General features: G+C 40.3%; 1 protein-coding gene across 6 annotated transcripts in view; it reads right to left on the bottom strand.

Annotated features, from left to right (window-relative positions):
- MAP2K5 (mitogen-activated protein kinase kinase 5) overlaps positions 1–24,507 on the bottom strand; it is a 139,940-nt gene that overhangs the window by 78,843 nt on the left and 36,590 nt on the right. For all 6 annotated transcript variants that reach the window (XM_075506420.1, XM_075506421.1, XM_075506423.1 and 3 more), the window contains exons 9-12: positions 15,484–15,523; positions 9,344–9,412; positions 9,170–9,251; positions 5,101–5,162 (exon numbers count right to left, since the gene is read on the bottom strand). In XM_075506420.1, coding sequence (XP_075362535.1) covers positions 5,101–5,162; positions 9,170–9,251; positions 9,344–9,412; positions 15,484–15,523 — 253 coding nt within the window. The remainder of the gene's footprint in view (positions 1–5,100; positions 5,163–9,169; positions 9,252–9,343; positions 9,413–15,483; positions 15,524–24,507) is intronic.

The raw sequence follows: 24,507 nt of genomic DNA, 5'->3' as shown, positions 1-24,507 counted from the left end.
CACTCTCTTTGTGCATCTCCAGAACAATAAAGTATTTCCAACGTTTGTAAAGTTATGAGTTTTTCAGACAAAACAACTACATTCTTTTCATTGTCCGAGTAGACTGAAATGAAATTACTTCTGTTGCAGTGATCAAGCAGAAGTACTAAAAATATTATACAGCCTCAAAGCAGATAGCATAGTAATTTTCAGCCTTCCTATTGGATTAGAAACTAATTTTAAAATTTATTCTGTAACCAAAACCAACGTCAGTGGAATCTGAATCTCTTTTGTAAAGCAACTAATGACTCTGGATCCCCAGTAAATTGCTCTAGGTGGCAATTCCTCAGTGTTAAACTCACACTCCATACCCAACTATCTCATGGCCTCAGATGGTAATTACCTGTAACAAAAGGCCTTAGTCAAATTCTGCCCAGCGGTGTGGCCTTGTTCATGTTAGCCTTTCAAAAAGCAAAAGAGGGGAATTCTACTTACACAGCATTTTGACATAAGAAGAAAAAAAAAAAAGTACTGATGCAAAAATAAATAAAGAGGGTGCAACATTTCAGGCTTCCTCCAATGGCAAAAGTAATTTTGAGAGTAGTAAGCTTCTTTGATTATTAAATATATATTTAGACTATTTGAAATCTTTAAGATCATTACAAAATTATTTAATTTACTTTAAAGCATGTTTTCATAGAAAAAAGGAAACATTTCCTATGGGGAAAAAAAATCCACAGCTGTGAGTTATTAAACATCTTTATTATGGAACAAGTACTGAATAAGCAGTTATAAAAGACATGGTATTAAACAAACTCTCACATTCAGATTCTCTCAGGATCAGTGTACAAAGAAATGAAAAGAGTTTTTCCCTTTATCCTGGGCTGCAAATATGCACACAGGAGCCCCCCAGATGGACTAACCTAGTGTAAAGTACCGTGATTCACCTACCTTACATTTGCCTATTAGGGAAGGACTCTTAAGTATTAAATATTATTCTAAAATGGTGCTGGAAGAGGGTATCTTTTGATTGAACATCTAGCAGGAATTATTGGTATTCAGTAAAGTAGGTTTTACAACAATGACTTGACAAAGCCTTGACACAAAAAGTACTTCTACCTGCTGTCAATAACTCACTCTCTTGACAGTTCAAGTGCACATCCTTTCAGGGAGAACTTCAATCAACATTAGCACTCAAAATACAGTGCACAATGTCACTGCTTCAGAAATTGAAGTGAAAATAAATGTGTGAAGTGGCAAGCAAAGGTAGAACAGATTTTACACCGGCAGACCCAAATAAGCACACATCAGTAGGAAAACAGCAGCGACCACAACACCACTTTGGGGTTCCCAAGATGTACTTTTCCTTTGGAAAAACACACCAGCCCTTTGCACAAATAAAGAACACAAGAAAGAAGAGAGATTTCCTCTTCTCGCTGGCACTGTCTCATACAGGCAACCAGGACGAATTTTATGATGAAGTCAGAGATCACTCCAGCTTCTTGGGGACCCAAGTCTCAGCAGACTCTACCTCTTTCTCACCACTTTATCCTGCCCCTGAAAAAACAGAGCTTCTCCCCAGGCCCTGGCAAATGCTTTCCTCCTTTAAGGATTTCTTTTCACTGCCTTGCTTTATTTTCAGCATCCTGTCTTTCAGCCTCAAACCTCCCCCCCACACCACCCCCACCCCCCCCCCCCGGCTTTACTCCTCAAAAAGATAACTGAGAGAGAAGAGTATCACACTCGGCAATACATTCCTGCTATTTCAGCTTGAAAGCTGATTGTCCATCACAATTAATGGTGATCACTTCTTCAGTGGGAAATGGCTAACAAGAACGCAGAAGAACACTACGGTGTAAAGGCTACATATATTCTACGTGACTCTGTGATATCCAGTTTAATTCTCAGCAGATAAGGGTTCACATCAGGAAAAAATACAGTGGCAGTTGCTATCATCGGAAAACGTTTGATTGTCTCGGCAGACAAAACTCTCCTCTGGTTCCTGCCAAATCAGGATAAAGTCTGGTTGGAAGGGGAGTGTATGAGAAAGCAAGTACCATTCATGCCCATTAAGCAGTGCATTGCAGGTACCTGGTCAGTATTTATAGCAGTATTTCACGGAAATGAGTGAGAAACGAGTAGCAACACAGTCCTATCCTTTACGGCTACAGAAAGTCAGGGTTGTCAAGAAAGGGATGTCTGTCCGGTAGTTCAGCCCCAGCCTGTGGAGATCAAAGAGTGCAAGGAAATGACCTTGAGCACAAGTCGGTGTTTAATTGAGCAAGTGCAGCACAGGGCTAACGCGCTCCCTTTGCCATGTCGTGTCGAACAGACACAGATCTTGTTCTAGACCAGCTGGAATTTCCTATGCCTTTCGTGCTCGTTGCGGTGAGCAGGACAAGTGTTTTTAAGGGTTGTCAGTCCACCGCTTTTCATGACGATTACATTTGTATAACAAGAAAGGAAGCAAGAAAATCATCAAGTCGGAGTGAGGGGAATGCTGGGATTGCCGCTAAATATCTATACGTGCCTGCATCATTTTCCTCTGGAAATGGTTTCCCTTAAAAACTTCTACAAATACGACAAAAGGGTATTCTAATTAACAGATGTGCAGGTCACACGTATTATTAAGCAGCTTCAATAGACTAATGCATTGTACACCTCAGGAGAATAAAAGACAAATGACTCTATGTACATGGTGCAAGGAAGGTAGAAAGAAAACATGCAGACTGGGAAAAAAAAAAGAGATTATGGAAGCTCCAGATTTTGTCCACAGAATCCATCCATGCAAGCTCCAGCTTTTGTTTGACATTCTCCTTCTCACCAGTACAGGAACAGAAATCCTTCAGGCTTTGGGTAATCTTCACAAGCTGTTCGGGGTGGGGATTATGGTGTCTGTGTACAGTACTTGGCAAAAAGGTGCCCCAACCCACAAAATGGGCTGCTGGGCTCTACTGAAATGTCAGACACCAAGATGCAGGGTAGCCATTTGTGAAGACTTAAAGGAGCCACTCCTGCTGCCACTGATAAATTATAGAGAAAACAAAAGCTTTCACTGCCTCCTTCCAACAAGTCTACTATGGCAATCGAGCAAAAAATCAGCACCAGAGCAGAGGAAGCTGCCAGTGCTGGTTCAGCCTCAGCGCACACCTTCTGTTAGGGAGAAGCAGGAGAAAGGGGCGAGTTCCTTCTCTGAAGGCACCCGCTCCTTTGTTCACCTCTCTACTGACCCCCTGCACTGCAGCGGGCACGGTACAGGTTGCTAAAGCAGCAAATAAAAGAACGAGAAAAAGTTAAGTATCAGCTCACCGTCCATGTCAGGGAGTCATGCTCACTAACTAACAGATTTGTAAAGAGATGACCCGCAGGTGAACCAAAAAAAAAAAAAAAAATCAAGACATAAAAGATGGGGCTAAAGCACCATCATTATGGGTAAGGGAAAAATTGGAAGAGAACATCTGCAGAATACCAAGCCAGGTGGGCTGGGGAGGATGGGGGAGAGGAGAGTCAAAAGCAAGTAAGGAAATGATAAGGTAAGTTAGTGTGGATGTATTAAGCACACGACATGAAGTGAGATAAGGAAAAGGACAAGGACGAAGCATCTGAAGAAACGCTTGAAGGCCCATCCCAGTATTATTACACTGTACCCATGCTACATAGCATCAGGAATATGAGGATACCATGAGCATCTTATCATTCATTGCTCCATAGGGAAGAAGAGATGAAACGTTTTTACTCTGAACTAAAGGTGAAAAGCATTCAAATTCCATAAGAAACTGCTAGGCTATATAATGAGCAGATTTGAAACTACTTAGAGGAAACAGCATCAGAGAGGGATGTTCATCACCCTGGGCAGACCACACAAATTAAGAGAAAGTAGAGCTGTGAATTACAATGAACAGAGACTAAATAGCTGCCTGTGTTGGATTAAAGGATTTAAATTGTCAGCTTGATGTATAATGAATGTGAAAACCCAGCACTTAATTAAATGGCACGATAGAATAACTTTGTTATGCTTTAAACTGCTTAAGTTATCAAAGTATTCCTTATATTTAGCAATTGTTTAGCAGTATCTCTCTCCCTTGTGAGATCCACTAAGACATGGTCACATACCCTGTGTTCAGCTGTGGCAAAATATGGAACTTTTTTAGTGTTCTGTAATCTGCGTTTTCAATCACGGCTAGTGAATTTCTAGCAACGCAAAGTCACTGAATGCTGCTGAGACACAACGATGGGCTACCAGGTGCTCTACGGATCCCACTGTCAACACCTTGCTACCAAACTGAGTAGACACTGGGGACAGATAGTTCTTCCCAGATCACAGACCATCTCCCTGCTCACCACCCCTAAAATGACTATTAGCTCTTCAACCATGAGTGCTCACGTGTGAAGGGTCCCAGCAGAGGGGTGAGAGAGCAGCCTGTCCCCGGGCAGCCTTCGTCAGGCCTGGCTTGTGCCAAATAAAAACTTCAGCCTCCTCCTTATCTGCCTTAAGGAGTACATCCGCCACAGGGGAAGACAGAAAATGTGTTCTGCCATTGCATTTTGATAACAGGAACTGACTTAATTTTTCAACCTGGAAAGCAAATCTAATTGAGTTACTTTGTACAGAATGAGGACAGTTAGAATGGAGATTACACAGGAGAATCAGCAGAAGCAGCAGGCGAGGGATCACCGTAAGGGCTAGGACAGGGCTTCTGAATCACTTCTTAAAGGAATCACATAGCCCAGAAGGACTTAAAGGCGAAATACAGGCGATTAAGAGGACTGCTCCATCCTACAAGGGTTGATATGAAGAAACATGACCACACAGTTCTCCAGCAAATTCATGACTTTTTTTCTTATCCTGTTCAATTTATCACATCCTTTTACATTTCTTGAGCCTCCGGCAACTCATGTGTTGGTCATTCAAAAGGAAGGCTTCCTTAACCCCGGTGTCCTTGTGCACACAGGATGGTTAGGAAGAGCATGAGATAGGAAGGACCCTCCCTTTTACACAGACACTGAGGACACGGATCCTGGACGTGACTCAGTGTCCCAAGGGAGCACGTGCGCACTCAAATCAGAGATGCATTACGTGCACAATCAAAAACTGAAAGACAAAAAGAAAAAAGTACTTACAGCTACTGCTATTCTTCCGAGTACATGTTCTGGAATTTTTCTATAAACATCCAAAGAACCCCCTGCAGGGACAAACAAAACGTGCTTAGGTAATACAAAATGAAATACTGCCCTAGATTTGAAGTCACAAGGGTTTTCTAGGCCTTGGTTATTAATAAAAACACCATCAATGATGTAACAATAACTGTGTCAGAAATAACTGACCTTAAAAATCTACCAAACTCTGAATAAACACATGAAACCATACTCAGGTCTCTCTTCACCCACATTACTTATTTTTGCCTGCAGCATTCATACTCAAATTCCTGTTAGAAATCCTCCCAGTCACAGGACAGAATATCAAAACTGGAGAACTGAAAGCCACCAGGCTTGGAGTAACTTCTCAGGAACAATGAAGTCATCCCAAAAAGCAACAGCGGACTTCAAAGTCCCAAGTATCCTAACCCTTGTCCCCAAAACCTGGCGCTAGCATTACATTGTGTCTGATACAATGCTATTATACGTGCTTAAAGCGGTTTCCTCCTGATGATCAAACCAGTGAAAGTTTGGTTGAGCATGGCAGTCTGTGTCCACACTGATGGCTGAAAATGAAAGACAAGGGGCTCCTGGGCAAGCGGATAAGTTTTGCCAGTAAACTCCAGTATGGGAGACAACTTGCTGTCTGGCATAACCCTGTCCAGCCAGCACCATACATTGATGGGGAAAGGAGAAGCCTAAGTCCCTCTAATGGCTCCACAGACATTCCCAAGGGACCGGGAAGGATTGTTTCCCTTATCTTCTGCAAAGGAGATTCATGACCAAAACCAGTGTTCAAAATGGCCCTGGGGTGAAATACAAATTCTTGGGCAAGAAAGTAAATTTAAAATTGAGAATTAAAAATATTCAAGTAGAATGGCACACCCCCCCCCCCAAAAAAAAAAAAAAAACAAAAATGCAAAAAACCAAGAAAATTACAAGCAGAGCATATTACCCTTAGCTTGCAAGAGCGTGTTGTCTTATTCAAGGCCTGAGGTTTTGGAAGCACTCAGCACTGACCTAACTCTGGTCTCAGTGTAGCATATGGATTTTACTGATGATACCACCGGGAAAAGAGTTAGGCCAATACTCAGCAAGTAAGAAAACTACACCTTGTACTTTGCTTATGGTTCAGTTTTAAAAAGTAAACCCCATTCATTCACTAATGCTGCAGTCTAAAGAAGTCACAAGGTCCTTATTCCAGTCTTCAGCCTTAATAATACAATAGTTCTTATTTATACTATACACGTTATTCTAATGATTGGGGTTTTGTGGGGGTGGTTGTTGTTTTTTTCCCCTCATCTTCCTCATCATCTCTACTCTCAGAAATACAGTATATGCTTATCTTCACTAATGTTGCTCTGATTCCAGGTGACCGAAACTACTATTCGTTCATTAAGTTTAATCTTTCAACTCATATTGTCCACATTGCCTGTGGATTATAATGAATCTCCATTTTAAAAGTAAATGTAAGTACTATTTAATGGAAATAAGAGGATGTAGCATCACAGATACCTACTGCTCATTACAAAAAGCCAAACAGAAGGCAATCGTATGGCAGGTGGTTCCTGTTAACGCTTATAACAGATCCTCAAATTTTGGACAAAAAAAGACCTATTTTCATACACCAAACTGCTAAGTCTCGCTATTAGAGACATCACTAAAGGTAGTGCTGTTTGAAAAATGAACCAAGTATCTTTTTGCAAACAATCGGGGAAATCTGCCATTTTTCTATGGAGAAAAAAATTCTGTAGTGGACAACATTTCCAAAGCCAAATAATGTTAGCTCCCATATCCACGTGTAGACATCTAGGTACAGTCTGACAGCCTGCACCTCTCACTGCTTTTAAGGAGAATTTAGCAGGTGTTCAGCAGTTTCAAGGAAAAGAGGCAACAACGTAAAGTAAAAGGTAATAGTGCATTTCACCATCTTTATTTAGAACATCATCTTTATTATAAGTATAAAAGCACAAAGATTAGAAAGCCTCATTTCACATCTCTGTCGCTCTTTAAGATCAATTGGCAGGTGGGAGGGGGATCCAGGTCAGTTGAACCTCAGTGTTTTGATATTTGCAGACTTGGAGTTACTTGGCTTTTTCTTGTTTGCAGGTGCCAGGGAAGAACCAGCATGGTACCGTGTACCGCACGTGTACCCCTAAGTCATGAAGATCCCCAAAGAGGCAGATCCAGCTCTACCTAGGTAATTCAAAAAGGAAATACCTATGTTTTGTAATACGGTACAGGATACAACTGGGCAGAGTCATGGGATACGGATTCAGGAAATACTACAAACTGGCCTATGACAGCCAAAAGGGCTAAAAATTTGTCAAGGTTAAAGCTGTTCATCTGCAGGGTGAGAAAGTATTTTTTCTTATCTTCACGTGCATCCTTACGCATCAAAATTAAAGGTCTGGGGGAAAAAAAAAAAAAAAAGGCAAGGTCCCTTTATTTGCATTTTGTTCTTCCTTTAAATGATTGCTGTTGCTTTCTGCCAGAAGGAGTGCACAACATGAGGCAGACCAGAGGTCATCTCCAGTATAATTCCAAGTAATTTGTGCATGGTCAGTAAACACCATCGTTGTGCAACATCATGAGGGATGCATACCCTAAAGGCTTAAAAAATTTCAAACAAGAATTCAGAACTGCAAGCATTTGTGTCCATCATTTTTAAAACTCTCTGAATTAGCAGGAGCGTACGTACTCTAGGCAGGTGCGTGTTTTGGCATGAGCAGATGCTTCCTTACTGCATGTGACTACTGCGTAACACAGGCTTGCAAGTCTGAGAGCAATTGCAAGGACAGAACAGAGAAATGGCTAATAGTCACACAGCATGAGAACAGCAAAGAATTTAACTTGTGGGCTTTGCTGAATAAATATAATACTTTTTCATCAAATATAGAAAATCTGAGAAAATACTCATGCTTGGAAATGGGGCACAGCGATCACTGGGACAGAGGTAGTAAGTGTAAAAAGAGAGAAATAACAGTAATAACAGACCATTTTAACAGGGAGAAAACAAAATGCACCGTAAAACCCTAAAGGGCTTTATCCGTGGTCCCCATCAGAAAGCAAGCTACTCAACGATGCTTAACGGTACACATTTGGCTTTGGAAATTTTTCCTGCCAGAAAGCCTTCCCTCCATAGCAAATTATTTGTGAGATCCTTACTTCTTTATATCCAGCTTAACTGAACCTTTGTGAAAAACCTGGATAGGGCATAAAATGCTGGCTCATAAGAAAATCCTGGAGAGAGTAATAGACTATTGCTTGTAACAACAACGTGATGCTGGAAGTTGAACGCTGCGAAGGGGGTTCTCGAGCACGAGACACAAGGGGACCGCATCTGTCATGAGACACGCTCTCAGAATTGATACACAGAGGGCAGCAATGACTATAAATTGCTGTAATCAGTGTACTTTTCCTGCCTTTTCTCCAAGAATGCCACACAGCACAAGATTTCAAAGCGAAGTACTAATGCATCTCTGTAATGACAGTAGCATCAGATTGTGGGGAAGGGGATACTGTTGGTCTGAAGATTCACGCTGCGAGAAACAAGAGTACACTCAAAAAGAAACTCAGCGCAGCACTGCTAAACAGCTGTGTTAGAAAATAATTCCTTGTCTTGCAATTAAGAGACAATTTCCACTGAAAACACATAGGACATTGGGTTAATAGATTTCTTTAAAAGAAAATCTGTTTTGGCTATCAAAACAGTAAAAGTGAGGAACAGCTGTTTTGTCAGCGAGGACAGATTGCATGGAAGACTCAGATATCAAACCACAAATTAAGCTAGCAGTTATTTCTGTTCTATTTACATTTTCAATAAAAGTAAGTGAACTTACACTCGGGGAAAATACAGCGTACCATGGAGAATATAACAACACAATCCCAATACTAACCTGTTTTTTTAAAAGCTACCTGCAAGGTTATTAATACATATTTACATTTGCAAGTCATATTACTGCATTTTGCTCCATTCTGGAAAAGCACATCTTTATACGATTTTCCCATTTACATACTTAGCAATCAAAAGCACACTAGATACACAACTCACCATCCATGAACTCTGTACACAATGAAATTCTGTTTTCTACAAAAAAAGCACCATAAAATCCTATGATATATGATGAGTCACACTGCAAAAAGAAAGGAAAAAGAGAAACCCGTTTTAAAACTTGCTGTAAGAAGATTCTAAGCAAGAATAATGAAAAGGAGAAAACCTATATACCTTATAAAGAATTTCTAACTCCGACATTATCTGCTTCTGGAGTTCCAGTGTTATATCTAAGGGTATGACCTAAAATACAAAAAATGGACATATGATCAGAGTTGCCATAAAAAGTGAATTATTCAAAATAAAAAACGGAAGATCCATGTATTAATTATCCTTATGTGAGAAAAGGAAAGAGAGGAATAGGTGGAAAGAATATCTTAATAGAGCGATGAGCAAAGGAAGGAAATGGAAACGAAAGGACAGACTTATTTACGTTTAAAAGCCAGCTACAAGTAAACTAAGTTATACAGCCAATTTTATCCACGAAATGTTGTAAGTTTGTGGTTTAACCATTTGGCCAAAAGACAAGTTAGAACTTGAACACAAGCCCCACACATAATGCAAAGAGCAGGCGTGGTAGATCTGCAGGTCGGTAAACTCGGAGCTGCGGCTTATTCACCCCAAGCGTGATCAGCTCTCAGCTCCAGCTCGGTACAGCCGCCTCCTCACCTGCCCAGCACTGGCTTTTCTCGCTGCAAAGACGTCTCGGGAAAAAGCCTGGAAGGTTGGGACCCCAGCAGGCCTTGCTGAATGTGCCGATGTTAACTCTAAGGGCTAAATAAGTACTGTGGTATTGAAAGTATCTCTGAATGTCTCAGTGATGCCCTAAAGGAGTGGCTCTCACCACCGCTCTTACAGTTTCAGTTTCTTTAATATTTACCCCTTTTTTAATATAAATTCCTAACATGGTACGAAACATGGAAAACTTAAATATACAGAAACAATGCAGATGATAGCAGATGGTATAGGTGCTTACATAAGCATCACCAAAGTATTCCTCAAATCAACTACAAACAACCTGACTTTGAGCGCCCAGCAGCTCAAACCAGCCGCTCACTGTCATGCTTATCTGCTGCTTCCTTCATCCGTGCCCTCGTTTTTCATCGTTTTGGGCCAGGCTGCTATCCAGGACTAAAGTACCAAGTGCTGCAGTGAAGGTGGGGTGCGCTGCCTGGAGTTACAAGTTTTCAGGATTTTCAAGACAGACCCTCTTAATAAGGATGCTGGTTCCGTTGGAACCAGCACTGAAAGGCCACTTTAACAAACAATTCTTTGCCATCATTATTTGAAGACTTGCACGCTTAATTATTAAGTACTACTATATAAACCAAAATGGACTCCAAATGCATTTAGCCAGGCTCAGCCTGCTACCACACAATATTTCACGGTTTAATACTTTAAGCTAAAGGGAAACAAAAGCTAGTCAATTTGCAGAATTAGCAGAATAGATATTATAGGCTGCATATACTGCTGACAAAACAAAATACAGAGAGACCATTTCCAAACACATGCATTTTACAGTATCAAAATCTGTCTAAAAGAAAAAACGATAACCTGTTTCTATCAAGAGTTTGCTTTAGGGTTATTTATAAAAGCTGTCACTAAACTAAATTGTAAGTGTAATACAGGGCTGCCAAGAAACGTTTAACACACTTGTCTAGATCAATAATCATTTGCCAACAATATTCACTTACATTTTTCCAGCGTGAAAAACTTAAAATAATTTGCTGGAATACCATCAGTTCTACCCATTGAATATTAACAGAATTTAATCTTGTCAACAGTCTAAAATTAAATTTTATCTCCCTAAATTCTACTCACAGTGAGAAATTTCCCTGCCTCGTTCACTGTGAAGGCTCCACCGACCTGAACAATGACTAGTTAGCATGATCAGCGTCAAATACATCACTGCCATCCAATCAACCAAGACCTGGCATGAAGAAAGGTCTCTGGCTGATTTGCATTAACTATAATTACATACAGACCCTGCATTCTAATAGTGAGGATAACCTGGAAAAGCAGAGCTACCCTATTTACAAGTATTCAGGATACTACAGGGTCGGGCACGTACAGAAATGGACTGCAACGGTATGGCAAGCAGATATCACCACAAAATAAATTAGGAGAGATCACCATCTCACTTTCTCTGCATAACTATTGTACAGAAGTGTTCTCTTCCACCTAAACATCCGCGACTTACTACACAGGAGAGACACCCATCTGAAGGTTGGAGGAACCTTCTGTTATTGACAGCACTGAAATGGGGGCAGAAAGAGGGAAAAAATATGTATATAGCACTGCCTTAATCTGCATTTGTAATCTCCATGGTCATACTCCTTTTGTATAAAATTTCCAAGCCTATTTAGAAAATGAAGTTTGTATGGGTGAAACAACTTTTAAGAATATGTGAGCTGACTGTTAAGCATGGGCCCAAACAGTGTTAAAGCAACAACAACAAAAAAAAAAACCCCAAAAACCTCCTCAAACCCATTGCTACCAAGGAAAAAGCTGTGAATAAGGATTCGGCTGCAACTTCCACAACTGTAACACAGGTAAGCAAATGAGATGTAACATTTGACAATAAACTTTCCCAAAACAGCACCTTTGGAAAGAGCTTTGTAGCAAAAAATCACCACGATGGTCTCAGAATTCTTGAGAGCTGAAAAGCAAAACTGAATCCACCAGGCACAGAATAAAACGCTGCGAGTTCACACCGCGCTGCTGAGCACATGCAGGAGCAGAGGTTCTTAACAAGTCTGCACCAGAAGCTACCAACAAAAGTCCGAGGAACAGAGGAGCTCGGCAGGTTGCCGCTGATCCGCGGTCCCCAGCCACCCGTGCCCGCCAAGGGGTGACCGAGCCTCGGGGATGCGGATGAACAGGAGCGATCCAGAGATGGGCCAAGGGCAACCTGGGCTGGCAGCCGAGCTCCAGTGCCTGCCCCCATTTCAAAACTAGTCGAAATGGTGCCTCACAGGTAGAGCTGGAGAAGGATCCTAGACAAGGGAAGCATTTTTTATTATTATTTAGATGACATGGCAGTCCTCTGGGATTCAGCAAGGGGCTCCAAGCACTCCTGCACATCTTCCTTATCAAGTTCCTGCCTAATATACAACAATCGTGGAATCGCTTAGCATGCTTTAACGTATGTGAACTCCACATACCTAACGTTTCAAGTGAAAAGGGTTAATTTTTAAAAGAGGAATACCTGAGCGTATTTCCTCTGCTCTCCACTACACCTCCAGGACAAATAAGGATGAGTTGTCAAGTTAAATACAAGCAGTCAAGTGACTGAATTATAATTTACTCTGTGCTCAATTTAAATTAGTGTGAGGCTATTAAAATATACAGTATAAATACGGCAATTCATCACAAGCTGTCATGGATGACTTCATCTATTTGCTGGAGTGGCATACGTTCCACTAAAGGGAACGAGAGCAAAATCACAGGTCAAATTAAGCTGCTATTCTGTTTTAATTCACTTATTTAATCTGTGGCGACATAATTGTCTTTTACAGTATGTACAACTCAAAGGAAATTTGGGAGTATTATAGTCAGTATACAAATGATTAATCAAATGGTCCATTTAAATGCTAGCTTAAGAGCAGGAGAAACTAAAAACAGTTGAAGGATGGCAATCAGCCAGCGTACGCTCAAATTTTTCATTCGGCTTTTCCCCTCTAATTAGAAAAAAGTTACCTTGGAAAATTCTATTAAGTCCTCTGCACATTATCTATCTGTAAAGTTTACATAAAATATGTAATGACACAGCTTTGGTCTATAACACAGCTATTAGCATTGGTTTGTTTTCCTGTTCAATATATTTGCAAGATTATCTACCAGCTAAAAGCATTTTAGTCAACAGGTTTTCAGAATGTTATCTTGTCCTACCAAATCTGTATATCATTGTCAAAAAAAGCCTCCCAAAATGCAGAGCTCTGCTTTCACAGATCCATCCAGCGATGTCCCTTTTAGTGCGGTAATCCTCTGTCAAAACACTTGATCCTTGTGATGATCGTGTCAAGACGCTGGCATTACCATCCTCTTTTTATTGCTGGGTATGCTGAGCTATGGATGTGTTAAGTAATTTTCTTAATAGAGCAAGCCGGCATGATCACTATCATAGCAGGTTTCCTGACCTCCAGTTTGTGAGCATGTTATTTTAAACTATATAATAATACGCACATGTTGATGCAGTATTTCTTCTGAAATCACACTAAAAAGATATGATTGAGAGTGACAGGACCACCATGAGTAGTATCTACAAGAGAACCCAGTTTCCCAAATCTTCAGGATGCTAATTATCTGCCAGGACTAACCAAACCCTTGGACTCCAAGGGAAAGGAGGAGGTGAAATTGCTGGGGGAAAAGGATTTTTGCCACAGGGAGGTGATTTCAATTAACCTTGCAAAGGGTGAACTCATTTCCCCTCCTGCCTGTGTGATTTTTCTCTTGCTCCACCTCCTCTCCAGGCAGCTTCTGAGGGCACCCACAGCCCCACGGGCAGGCTGGAGAGGAGCAATGCCAGCGCCGAGCAGAGCTGGCACAGAAGCAGCTCTCTGTAGAGCTTGAAAAAGATTATTTGGGGAAGCAATGCAGTAGGTACCAGGGAGAAGCAGCATCCTTACACAACCCCAGCGTTCAGGGGAAGAGCTTTTTTTAGTTCCGTACTGAAAGGTGTAATAAAAAATATTTTTGATTATTGATTTTTCTGTACTTTTGTGCCTATTACAACTCAAGAGAATTCCTGTCTTACTCCAACTGCTTACGACAAGGTTTAGGAATGACGGATACGACTTGAAAGGACTTTTCCAAAATTACTTTTTCAAAAACTTTTTCAAGTGATACTTGTATTCCATATAATTAGAGGTTATTTGGATGTTATTTCAATTTCCTATTTTCCACATGTAGAGAATCATTTCAAACCCAGTAGTAAGCATTTGCTTTTCTTCAATTCATTGGAAAGTCAAAAGCACTGCTCCTAGTGAGGTGAAGGGATTTACGTGATCCTCAGCAAAGCCGAAACACGGGCAGAATCTCCTTTTAGTAAATTATATCTGACTGGAACCACAAGACAATCTGAGCCCAAATCTGAGAGTTACCCTTACCTGTAAATATTGCCTAGTAAATGTAAATGCTTCATTTGAAGTCTTAGTATAATCTTACATCTTTAAACTCCATCTAACACCAATTCTGCTTGCAGCAACCAGCTGCCATCACTCCTTTTGCCCTCCTCTCCTACCCCCACATTCTTTCAGTTTAACTCAGTTACACCACAATGCAATGATTAAATAAAGACAGCAAAAAAGAAAAGAAATGAGACAAAAAGCCCATTTTACAATTTTCTAAGTAATTATTCCATAAATTATATTTTTTAAAATATACCTTTTTTGATCTGAAAATATTAATTGGAATAGTATGAATGCAACAATTTGTTTTCCAAAAGTCTCTACTGTTTTGAGTTTTAACAAAATTGCCAAATTAAAAAAAATATTTTTATCAAAAAAAAGGACATATTTCAGTATTTTTGCATAGATTAACTGAATAATTTAATTTACAAATGTAATCTAATGTAACAAATTACGTACAAGAGCTGGCATACTGTTGTCAGAGTTGTGCTATTAGTTTACCACAACTTTAACTGAACTTTCAGACAAGACTGGTATTTATCTGACCACGTAACACTACAGTATACACCCTCACTGCAAAGACAGCTAACAAGGAGGAAAAAAAGCCAAATCAGGTGGATAAAAAACAATCGGGGGGGACACGGGACATTAAAAGAAACAAACCTGTTAAACCCACAAAATCTCCTAGGAGAACAGAATACTATCCCAAAGAAAACAGGGAAATTCTCTTTATTTAAAAATGAGGTTGCAGAGACCACTCAAGAATATGCCCTTGGGGACGGTTTGGCATTAGCAGAGAAAGGTACAGGCTGACATCCAGCGACCTTTCCATCCCCGCTCCTGTAGCACCGGGGTTCAGGTCGGTGAAGCGGCATCTCCGCCAGCCGCTGGAGAGGCACAAGCCACAGCTGCGCTTGGACACGTCCGCGTAACCCCCCGGGAAGACGCGGTGGTACCTACACACAGCGCCAAGCAATTCCCGGTGGGTGAACCCGGGATTCTGGGAACTCTGTGCTCATTTGGAATTACTAGATTTATGGACGAGAGTTTTCCTGCATAAACAATGTGGACTTTAATGCAATAAAACAAATCGAGATCTAACAATCGGAGGGAGGGGAAGGAAACCAAGGTCAAGAAAGAATGGAGAGAAAGAAAGAGAGAAAGGAAATTACTGTAATATCTTACCTTTACTGCTAGTATTTTTCCACTAGGGACATGATATGCCCTGCATGAGGGAAAAAATTAAATAACTTGAGATCACATAAAATTACCTCTATACATAGGTGCAACATGTATACACTAATTTCACAGGAAAATGACTTGGAGCTAATACGTTTTACATTAAACCAATTTTATACAGCATTTCTAAAGAAAGACTGATGAAAACAATTGATCAAAAAAATATACTTACAATGAAACCATTTAGTGGGTTTTTACATCTGCATGTTTTATATAAAATCCACACATTGCAGACTTTTGTGCAGTGTAATAGCAAACTTATAAGTATTAATTCATCCACTTGCACATTTTCTTTCAGTGAAATAAAGTCACGATATATCCATTATTCAGAATCTTCACGTAAAACAAGGTTTATCACGCAAGTTTGCCAGTCCTACGGGTATTTTCAGTGGTAAGACAGTGAGATAGACAGCTATATCAATTAAAGTGAAGTAAAACAGGTAATAACTGATTGTTTATCATAACCTAAGGACTCACAGAAAATATTAGCAAAATGAACTTTCTGCATTTGTAGTTAAGATTAGTATGTGTGTGTGCATATAACGTTAGAAAGCACTATTATTAATGCTCACATGTACCCAAAATAATTTTCCACAGCATTTCAAGAGCAGTTTGTCTTAATTTCTGAAGACAAACATTTATAATTGGCTATTTAACAATGACTTGTGTATTCCTAACCATGAACTCATAAGAAAATAAAAAGGTAGGTGGAAAAAAAAAAAGTCTACTAAAAATCCAATGTAATTTTGCATAAAAACAAAACCATTAAAGGTTTTCCTCTTCACTAGTTTTATTGTCTCATACTGATTTATGACACCATGCACAGCAATGTCATATATGTGGCACTAACTTTAAAGAATTGTAATATTTTACCACTATATACCTCTAGCAATTATTAGTGAAGAAAAGCTTTAATAGTTTTTTTTTGCATGGAAAATCATACACAGTACAGGGCGAGACTGTTGTTTAATCTTATTTATAACCCTGAGCGCTTACATAATTTCTGTTAATAGCTCGGAAGTTTCTAAAAACTTCACCTTAATTTAATAACTCATGGATAAACATTTATGTAACCGAAAGGCATTAGCTTTTAGGAACAAACACAGTTTAAAAAGGCATACCAAAAATCAGTGTTATTTACTACCAGTACAACAGGCAAACAGCAAAATCATCGGACGAAGCTCTGACAGACTGGTAGCTGAACGCATAATCAATGAATCCAACGAAGTAAATGAACTTCGCTGTAACTATGGATGAATCAACAGTGGCAAAACATTATGGACTTAAGATCAGCAGAAATGATACGAAAATGAACAGGTTGAGATAGCATGCTTAACGTCTGTTAGCTTAATATGTACTGTGCCGGACAGTTTGGCAACTTAATTAGCTTGTCAAGAAAGCTGATCTTTTTTCCATAAGAGAGATCTCCTGTTTCCAAGTGAATTAAAAGGGAAGACTTGATTATTTAATTATGATGCACGCTAATTCATCCGTGGAAGTTTGGGTTAAATTTCCAGCAGAGGGCAGATACCTGGTTTGGTTTACAGAGCACTGACAGTACCAATTTAACATTTAATTATCGCTGAGAATTGGATCACAAAGGAGATACCATGCCCATGGGTACAGCGTGTCCAGTGGCTTTGCAAATGGCATGCTACCTGGGAGGAGAGGAATTTGTTTACTCCAGGCCGATCCGACATCTCCATTGTCCTGACCTTCCTCAACGCAATAACTGTAAAGTGATTAATGAAGTTTGAATAGGAGCTTTGGTTACACCAAAAGACAACCCTACACCTCTGTAGTGTTTTAATTAACAGCTAACACTTCAAATTAGTCTGTGGTTGCTACAGTAATTACCCGTTCCAATGAGTGTGTAGGGAAAACGTTTTTGTTAGATATTATGTAGAACTATAAGTTGGAATTGATCATTTTGGTTACAGTCAGCGCAGCTAAAGCCTGAAGATTTAGTACCTTTATGTAGCTTCAGAAGGATGCACTAAAAAAAACCCCCACAGAATAATGCGCACAGCATGAAGAAACACATACTTTTTGTGCATACTGCACCCGCCAGTAAGTCTATGGATGTCTACGAGGAGATTAAACTAATATTCATACTCTATAAGTAATGTGAAGTCTCATCTCAAGGGTCAACTCTCACAGATTTCGGTGTCACCTCCAAAAGTAAGTAAACAAACTCATCATTGTAGAACCAGATCATTAGGGGAAGCAAAGTAGCAAAATGCAAAAGGTTCCTCAGCAACGCTGTACATTTCAGTGAACACACACTTAAAAATCTTCCAGGATGGTAGGCAAATGATGTCGCCTAATAAACAGCGACAACAACAGCTCCTCTTGCTAGGAATGCATTTGAGCAGTGCCTAACAGTAAAGACAAGTGGATGTTAAAGACGAGGGAAAACAGTTGCTAAATAGCTGCTGAACTACTTAAAGACAAATGTAAAGAGCAGGAATTAAATATACTCAAACACAAAATATTCAAGGAAAACAATGTTTTGACATTTGCAAAATTTCATTCCTTGCAGAAATCAGCTCTGGGAAAACAAGTTCATTCTTCTGCTCTTTTTTGTTGGGGTTTGGTTTTGGTTTGCTTTTGACCCACTGCAAAATCTCTAACAGATGATTGAGAATAGGTGGCTATAAATCATTTATTGTTAAGGAGAAATCAAAGAGAGAGTGCTACATCAGAGAGAGCCAACTTCTGCAATCAGAAGTTTAAAAAGTAATTTTGAACACTTGATGCCAGCATCAACTATTAAAAAACAGAAAAGTTATTCTTTAAATTTTGTTGCAATTTGCCAACTGCAGGAAGCGGGTTCCGATGCACATTGCCCCTTCCCTCTCTGTCTCTTAGTTACATTAGGAATTTATAAGACAAATACCACAGCGCGGAGTGCTTGCTCTCTTTACTCTCTAGAGAGGAAGCTCCTAACAGACATCGGGACAAATTAAGAATATATTCTCATGCAGGGCCTGATCCAGATCCCAACTCAGGTTAGCTGGAGAACTGCACCTACCGTAAACATGAGGTTTCATTATTTTAAGTGCAAATTGATGGAAATGCTATGAGACTAATAACCACCATAACAACAACTTTCTCCAAGACGAAAAATACCTTTGAAATATACATTTTAAAATGATGGCATAGTATTTATTAAAATAGTAGAAAAATAAACACAACAGCAATCAGACAATTCATTTGGTGCCCAATTTCTGCACATAAAGAAACTGTAGCTCCAATACCCTGCACCTAATTATTTTTTTTAATTTAAAAAGAGGCAGTTGTTAGCTATTGTAGCCACAGCATTTTTTTTAGGCTGAGGACAATGATTAAAGTTATTAAAAAAAGCAAAGCTCAGGAATCCATTTTGGGATACCAATCTTACACGACGATGAATTCTTTTCAAATTCACCAAAGTCTGACTGCAAATAGGTACTGTGCATCTGTAAAAAAGATGGATAGCGCAAAAAGTTGTAGATACCTTAAACCGATCTGCAGTGACATCTTCAAAGTGAAGAGTAAAGGCTAGCGGTTGAAAATTGCATCTTAGTCTCAGAAATATATATGGGAAACAAGAAAATAACTCATACTCATTTTCCCAGGAAAATGAAAATTCTTCACGGAAGCAAACTGTTCTTTCTTGATGCTCAGAAGTATATTTTTGTTTCTATGTCCAATACAGATAAGGGACAAAACCTGCACTTGACTGAGTAACCAATTTAATAATTGCCAGATGAGGAGAAAGGTGATGAACAATACAGAAGAAAGGAGTAAACGCAGGCACACCCCTTATACATATCAGCAGCACAGGGACCAAGTTAAGAGATTGTTGTTTAATTAAAACCAAGTTTTAATAACTCAGACTAGTAACTCTCCCAACAAAATTTTTATAGGCTTCACAAAAGAAGGAAAAAAATCTTCAGGGAAGATGGAGGAAAGAAAGCAGCAACTTTCAGACCTCCCCAGGAAAAAAATATTCCAGTAACAGAGGCAGTGTGGTAGAAAGCACCGCATGAGCTCCAAGAAAGAGGGGGAAAACGCAGCAAGAAAGCTGGAAGCTAGATAGGGAGAAGGCGAGTTTTGGGGGGCCTTCCTTGCCTCCTGCCCTGGCACATTGTGGCAACGTGAGGTGGAGGAAGCGACCGACGTCTCCTTTTGGGAAGTTCTCCTAGTGAACACGCATGGGCACGCGATGCGGAGAGGTTGGCTTAAAGCTGCTGCATGTCATATAAGGAAAGGACAGGCAGATTTCAAACACTGTGTATTTTGAAACGTTCCCACTGGGGAAAAGAAATGTAAATCTCTTCCTTCACATTCCCACTGGAGTTCATTATTCTGAGCCCCCTACATCCAATGAACAGCTTCTAAGCAAGACTGGCACAGTTGTGTCAAATATTTTATTAACCTTGACTATTAACCATATCCCTAGATATTTAAAGCCCTGAAGGAACCCACGCGAGCCAAGTCCTTTAGCGCAACTTTGTCTTCTCTACTCTAAAAATCAAGCGTGCCCCTCAGGGAGCGCTGCAAAGGCAGCTTGCCCAGCTCCGTGGCAAAAGCTGGGTTATTCTGGGGAATAAGAAAGACAGTGTGAGCAAGCGTGCGCTCTGCTTGAACAAAGCCCTCCAGCTAAGCCAGAAAAACTTCTGATGGACTGCGGAGTACAGCGCGTGCATCCCTTGTGTTCCAGAAAATAAAAATCAATATCATGGAAAACTAGAATAGGGCTTTGGGGAAACTGCCAACTCCTTGGCATCTCCCTCCATATATAAGTGTTTCTACAGGAAAGCACATTAAAAACCAAAAGCATCAGAAGCAGCTGTTTTCTGTTTTAAAAGAAAAGGAAAAAAAAAAAAGGTAGCTGAATTTCACATTGCCTGCTTTGTTCTTCCTGAGGTCTACTGCAAAGAGAACCAGAGGAGAAGCGTAAGATGCTTTGGCTCAAAGCTCTTTATGGAATAAACCATAGCCCATCTTAATATTTAATGCTAAAAATTTCATACACTGAAAATTTCTACTCAGTTCAAAAGTAAAACAAACAAAACCAACCAACACAACATGCACTTAATAAACAGCTTAGATGTCAAACAAAAAATTTCTCCCTCTGTCAACTTTCTAAGACTAACAATTTTATACTCTCCCTGTGAGAAATTTTACCTAAAAGCACAGCAGGAAGCTGCATTATTTAGTCCGATTGTGGCATAATTTCTTCCAGGGCAAGCAAAGAACTAACTTCAGGTTGCAACATGCAGGCACTCAAGAGAAACAGCAATTTCCAATTTGTTTTCTAACTTTTAATTGTAAAGGATTTGCCCACATACGAGTGACTTAAGGATGGTCACATCAGAAGCATGGACTGAGTATGCAAAGATCCCTGAACTTTCTCAAAGAGCTTTTCCTAACATAGGCAATAACTTTGTACTACAAACTACATTTACTATTATCTGAAAACTCAAAATAAATGCAGTCTCTACCTAGAAGCAAAAATTCATTAAAATCATTATATCATGCTGCTAATGCTGATGCAAAATAGCACCAAAGAAGCCTGCAGCAGCCTACCACGCAGAAGATCCTGCTTCCCATCTGTTCACTCCAGTGACCAGGATATATTTTTCTATTTTTCCCCCAGCAGCCACGGAAACAATTTCTAATCAATAAGATATTCCTTGGCAAGACTAAATGATTCAAGGGAAAGCCATGACCTGTCTGCTATGCCAATGAGTCAGTCCCTTCCCTTTCTAGAAATATAACTAACATCAGCAAATATGACAAAATGATATACTGACAGTACCGTCACATTAGAGATGTGGCTGCAGGACGCAGGGATGCAATGCTCCCCTCTGGTCGAGGTACCTGAGAAACTTACGGCTAATGCCACAAACTCAGATCTGCTGTAGCTCTACTCGCTCACAAGTCTTGGCGTGTCATTCTGCTAAACGATGCTTTTCGTAGACGAAAGGGTGGTTGAAAGGGACCTCTGCACACCATCTAATCCAACCTCCCTCTTGAAGTGGGACTGTAGCAGTGGATGAGCTCAGCCATAGCTTTGTCCAGCTCTGTGCTAGAAGCCCCGAGGATGGAGCTCCCCTGCCTCTCTCATGCCCTGTTACAGGGCTGCAACACCTGACTTGCGAAAAGGTTTCTCCTAATGTCCACTCTGAACTTTCCAAGGTGGCAACCTGAGGCCACAAAGTAAAAATAAAAGTAAATATTTCAGGTCCTTTCTCCCAGATACATTCCCTTCTGCTTCCCACCTTGGTATGTATTCATTATACACATTTGTTACAAACATCAAGACATCATTTCACTCGACAAGAACTGCAAATACTGTCCTCTTTCCCCATACCTGTATCAGCTCACCCGTAGCACTGCACTGATGAACTGCAGAGGAAGCCCTCCAGACATCCTCCTCACTCGACGCACAGAATAACACGCACAAAAGGTCTCTGGCACTGAGGCAGAGTATTTCCTAACAGAAATGAACATACACATAGAAGCCCTAGGTTTCTTATTCGAGTTAAAAAGTTAACACAAAAAGCTACCGTTGTAGCAAGCAGCACCTTCAGATGTAAGGGCACTGAATGAAGTCAAACTGAACATTCTCCTGCCCTGTGAGAAATAACCTAGAGCAAAATGACTGTGTCAGTGTCGCGCAAGATGAATACAATTCTCTAAGTGTTATGCATTGCAGAATGACATGCCAGTCACCAGCTGCAAACTATATGCAGCAAATCACCCACAGATTTGGTTTACTGTTAATTTTTTCTCTTTTTCCCCTCTTTTTTCCGAGTACTGCCACTGTCTGTCGCGTTCCTGGTCAGACTCTGGCAGTCTAATGATAGAATTGTCACGTACTCAGATGGCCATCTAAAGAAACAGATTCAAATTGTTTCTAGGAAATAAACACTTTGACAGTTGTTGCCTTCTGCAATAGACAAACACATTAGCCTGACTCTCTGGCTGTTAAAACAGGAAATCCAAAGTGCACAGCAGTTGTAAAAAGGAGCTTTTATGGGGACTGTGCTAGTTCAAACAGCAATCTACGCCAACCTCCCCTCTATCTAAAATTCCATTACAGATGCTTGAGTACTGATTGCAAAATGATTTGTTGTTAAACTAGAAAACTAACAAAAAATACTTGTATCTACATTTTAAACTTTTCAAAAGAGCAAAATTGGCACTAGAAGCTGCATAACGAAAATGCAGAACAGCAAAATGTCTCACTTAACCCATCTCTGTGGGAAAGCGGCAGTTTTGGCATCCAAGCCTAAGCACAGCAGAATGAATCCCTCACCTCTTTTATGCTGTAACCTACTACTATTTCCATCTGTTACCACTTACAGTAGCCTTCCTTCTCCACTGCAGCCAAACATTCAGGGTCAACCTTTGCAAACTGGATTACAAGTCTTTCTCCTTGTACCCATTCCATTGCAATTCAGTCCCCGTTCCTTAGAGAGACCTGCGCGCACAGAAAGGACGGAGACGGCTTAGCCTTGACACGGCTTGAGGAGGCTGTGGTGCCACCATCACCAATCCTAGGTCACTCACTACCACAGGACCAACCCAGATCAGATGCAGACATAGTAATGCGTTCCAGCTGCTGGCTTCAAACTAGCTGAAAGAACAAAAGACAGCAGAGCAGTCATAAGCTTAGACTGACAGGGACAGGCATTATCCGACACAGCATAAAGCCTGCCAGCACAAAGTAAACCCATCACAATTTTAGGAAGAAATCTGAAGCAACAGAGTTAACCAAAAAGTACGCCACACCCTATGGTGATGGCAGTTTAGATGCTTAAATGTCTCCATAAGGAGACCTAAAGCTGGATTTTCTGCATTATCAAACCATTTGTTCACGAGGGATGTGTTCAGGACGCTCACAGCATAACAACTACTAAAGAAAAACAGAGCTGTTCAATAATTCAGTAATGGCCAGTAGTAGAAGAGAGAACCATGCCAAGAAGCAAAAGTTTTCTAGGTATTCACTGTAACAGCTGAAAGGGAGTTTTCTTCTAAGCATGGTTCAGTTTCAAGAGGAAAGCTTGCTCTTCCCCAGGAGCAGGTTGAGAGCGTAAACACCGTGAGGTTAGTTACACTGCTCAATCAGCACTGGATTGCACTGCGATACCGTTGTGATGAGCGACACGCTAGAAACAATTTTGGCATTGCTCCCCTTGTACCGCTCCTTGCCATCGTCATTAAAACAGCTGTGGTGAGGTACGGGGAAGGCCCATCCATCGGAGCTGGGTATGGCTGGCTAATCCTTATGATGATCAGTGGGTACCTGAGCAGTTAATTTATAGCATTTTGAGTGAGCATTTTCAAAGAATCTGGGGTGAAAAGAAATGGAAAAATCAACGTCAACCTCGCCAGTGCTGTCAAAGCCACCGTTCTTCACAGAGACATCAAACAGAGATTAAGGAGAGAATCTGAAACACAACACTGGCAGCATAATGGCAAAAAAGGATTCCTACATAAATACACATTCTTCTGCCCCTTACCACCTCACATTCACTGCTATAAGCAAAAGCACTATTTAATAAAGTAATCTATGTTAGGGAACAGTCAGTGCCTATAAGCTTGGCATAGCTTGGCTGTGGCAAATTCCACCAATTCTCTACTACACGGAGTGTTATTTGTAACCAAGAAACAGATGCTATTGCCCACAACGGGGCTGCAAAGCAAGGTGCCCTATGCTCACACACCACCTCACTCAGTGGTAACGAGAGCAAACTCAGATTTTCAGGATTACTATTCGCTTAATCTTCCAAGCTACGGGCATGCAATGCAAACAAAACAACTTTAATTTAAGAATCATCCAGTTTCTAATTAAACAGCCATAGGCAGCTGGCTGGATACATTTTAATCAGTTTCAATAACCTATTGATTCTATACTGAAGCTTAAAAATTAAAAGTAAAAAGATGACCGGGGAATTGTCCCATCTCAGAACA

This window comes from Mycteria americana, chromosome 6 (assembly GCF_035582795.1).
Source record: "Mycteria americana isolate JAX WOST 10 ecotype Jacksonville Zoo and Gardens chromosome 6, USCA_MyAme_1.0, whole genome shotgun sequence".
Lineage (NCBI taxonomy): Eukaryota > Metazoa > Chordata > Aves > Ciconiiformes > Ciconiidae > Mycteria > Mycteria americana.
Note: the sequence above shows the minus strand (reverse complement) of the source record. Positions and strands in the feature narration are given on the sequence as shown.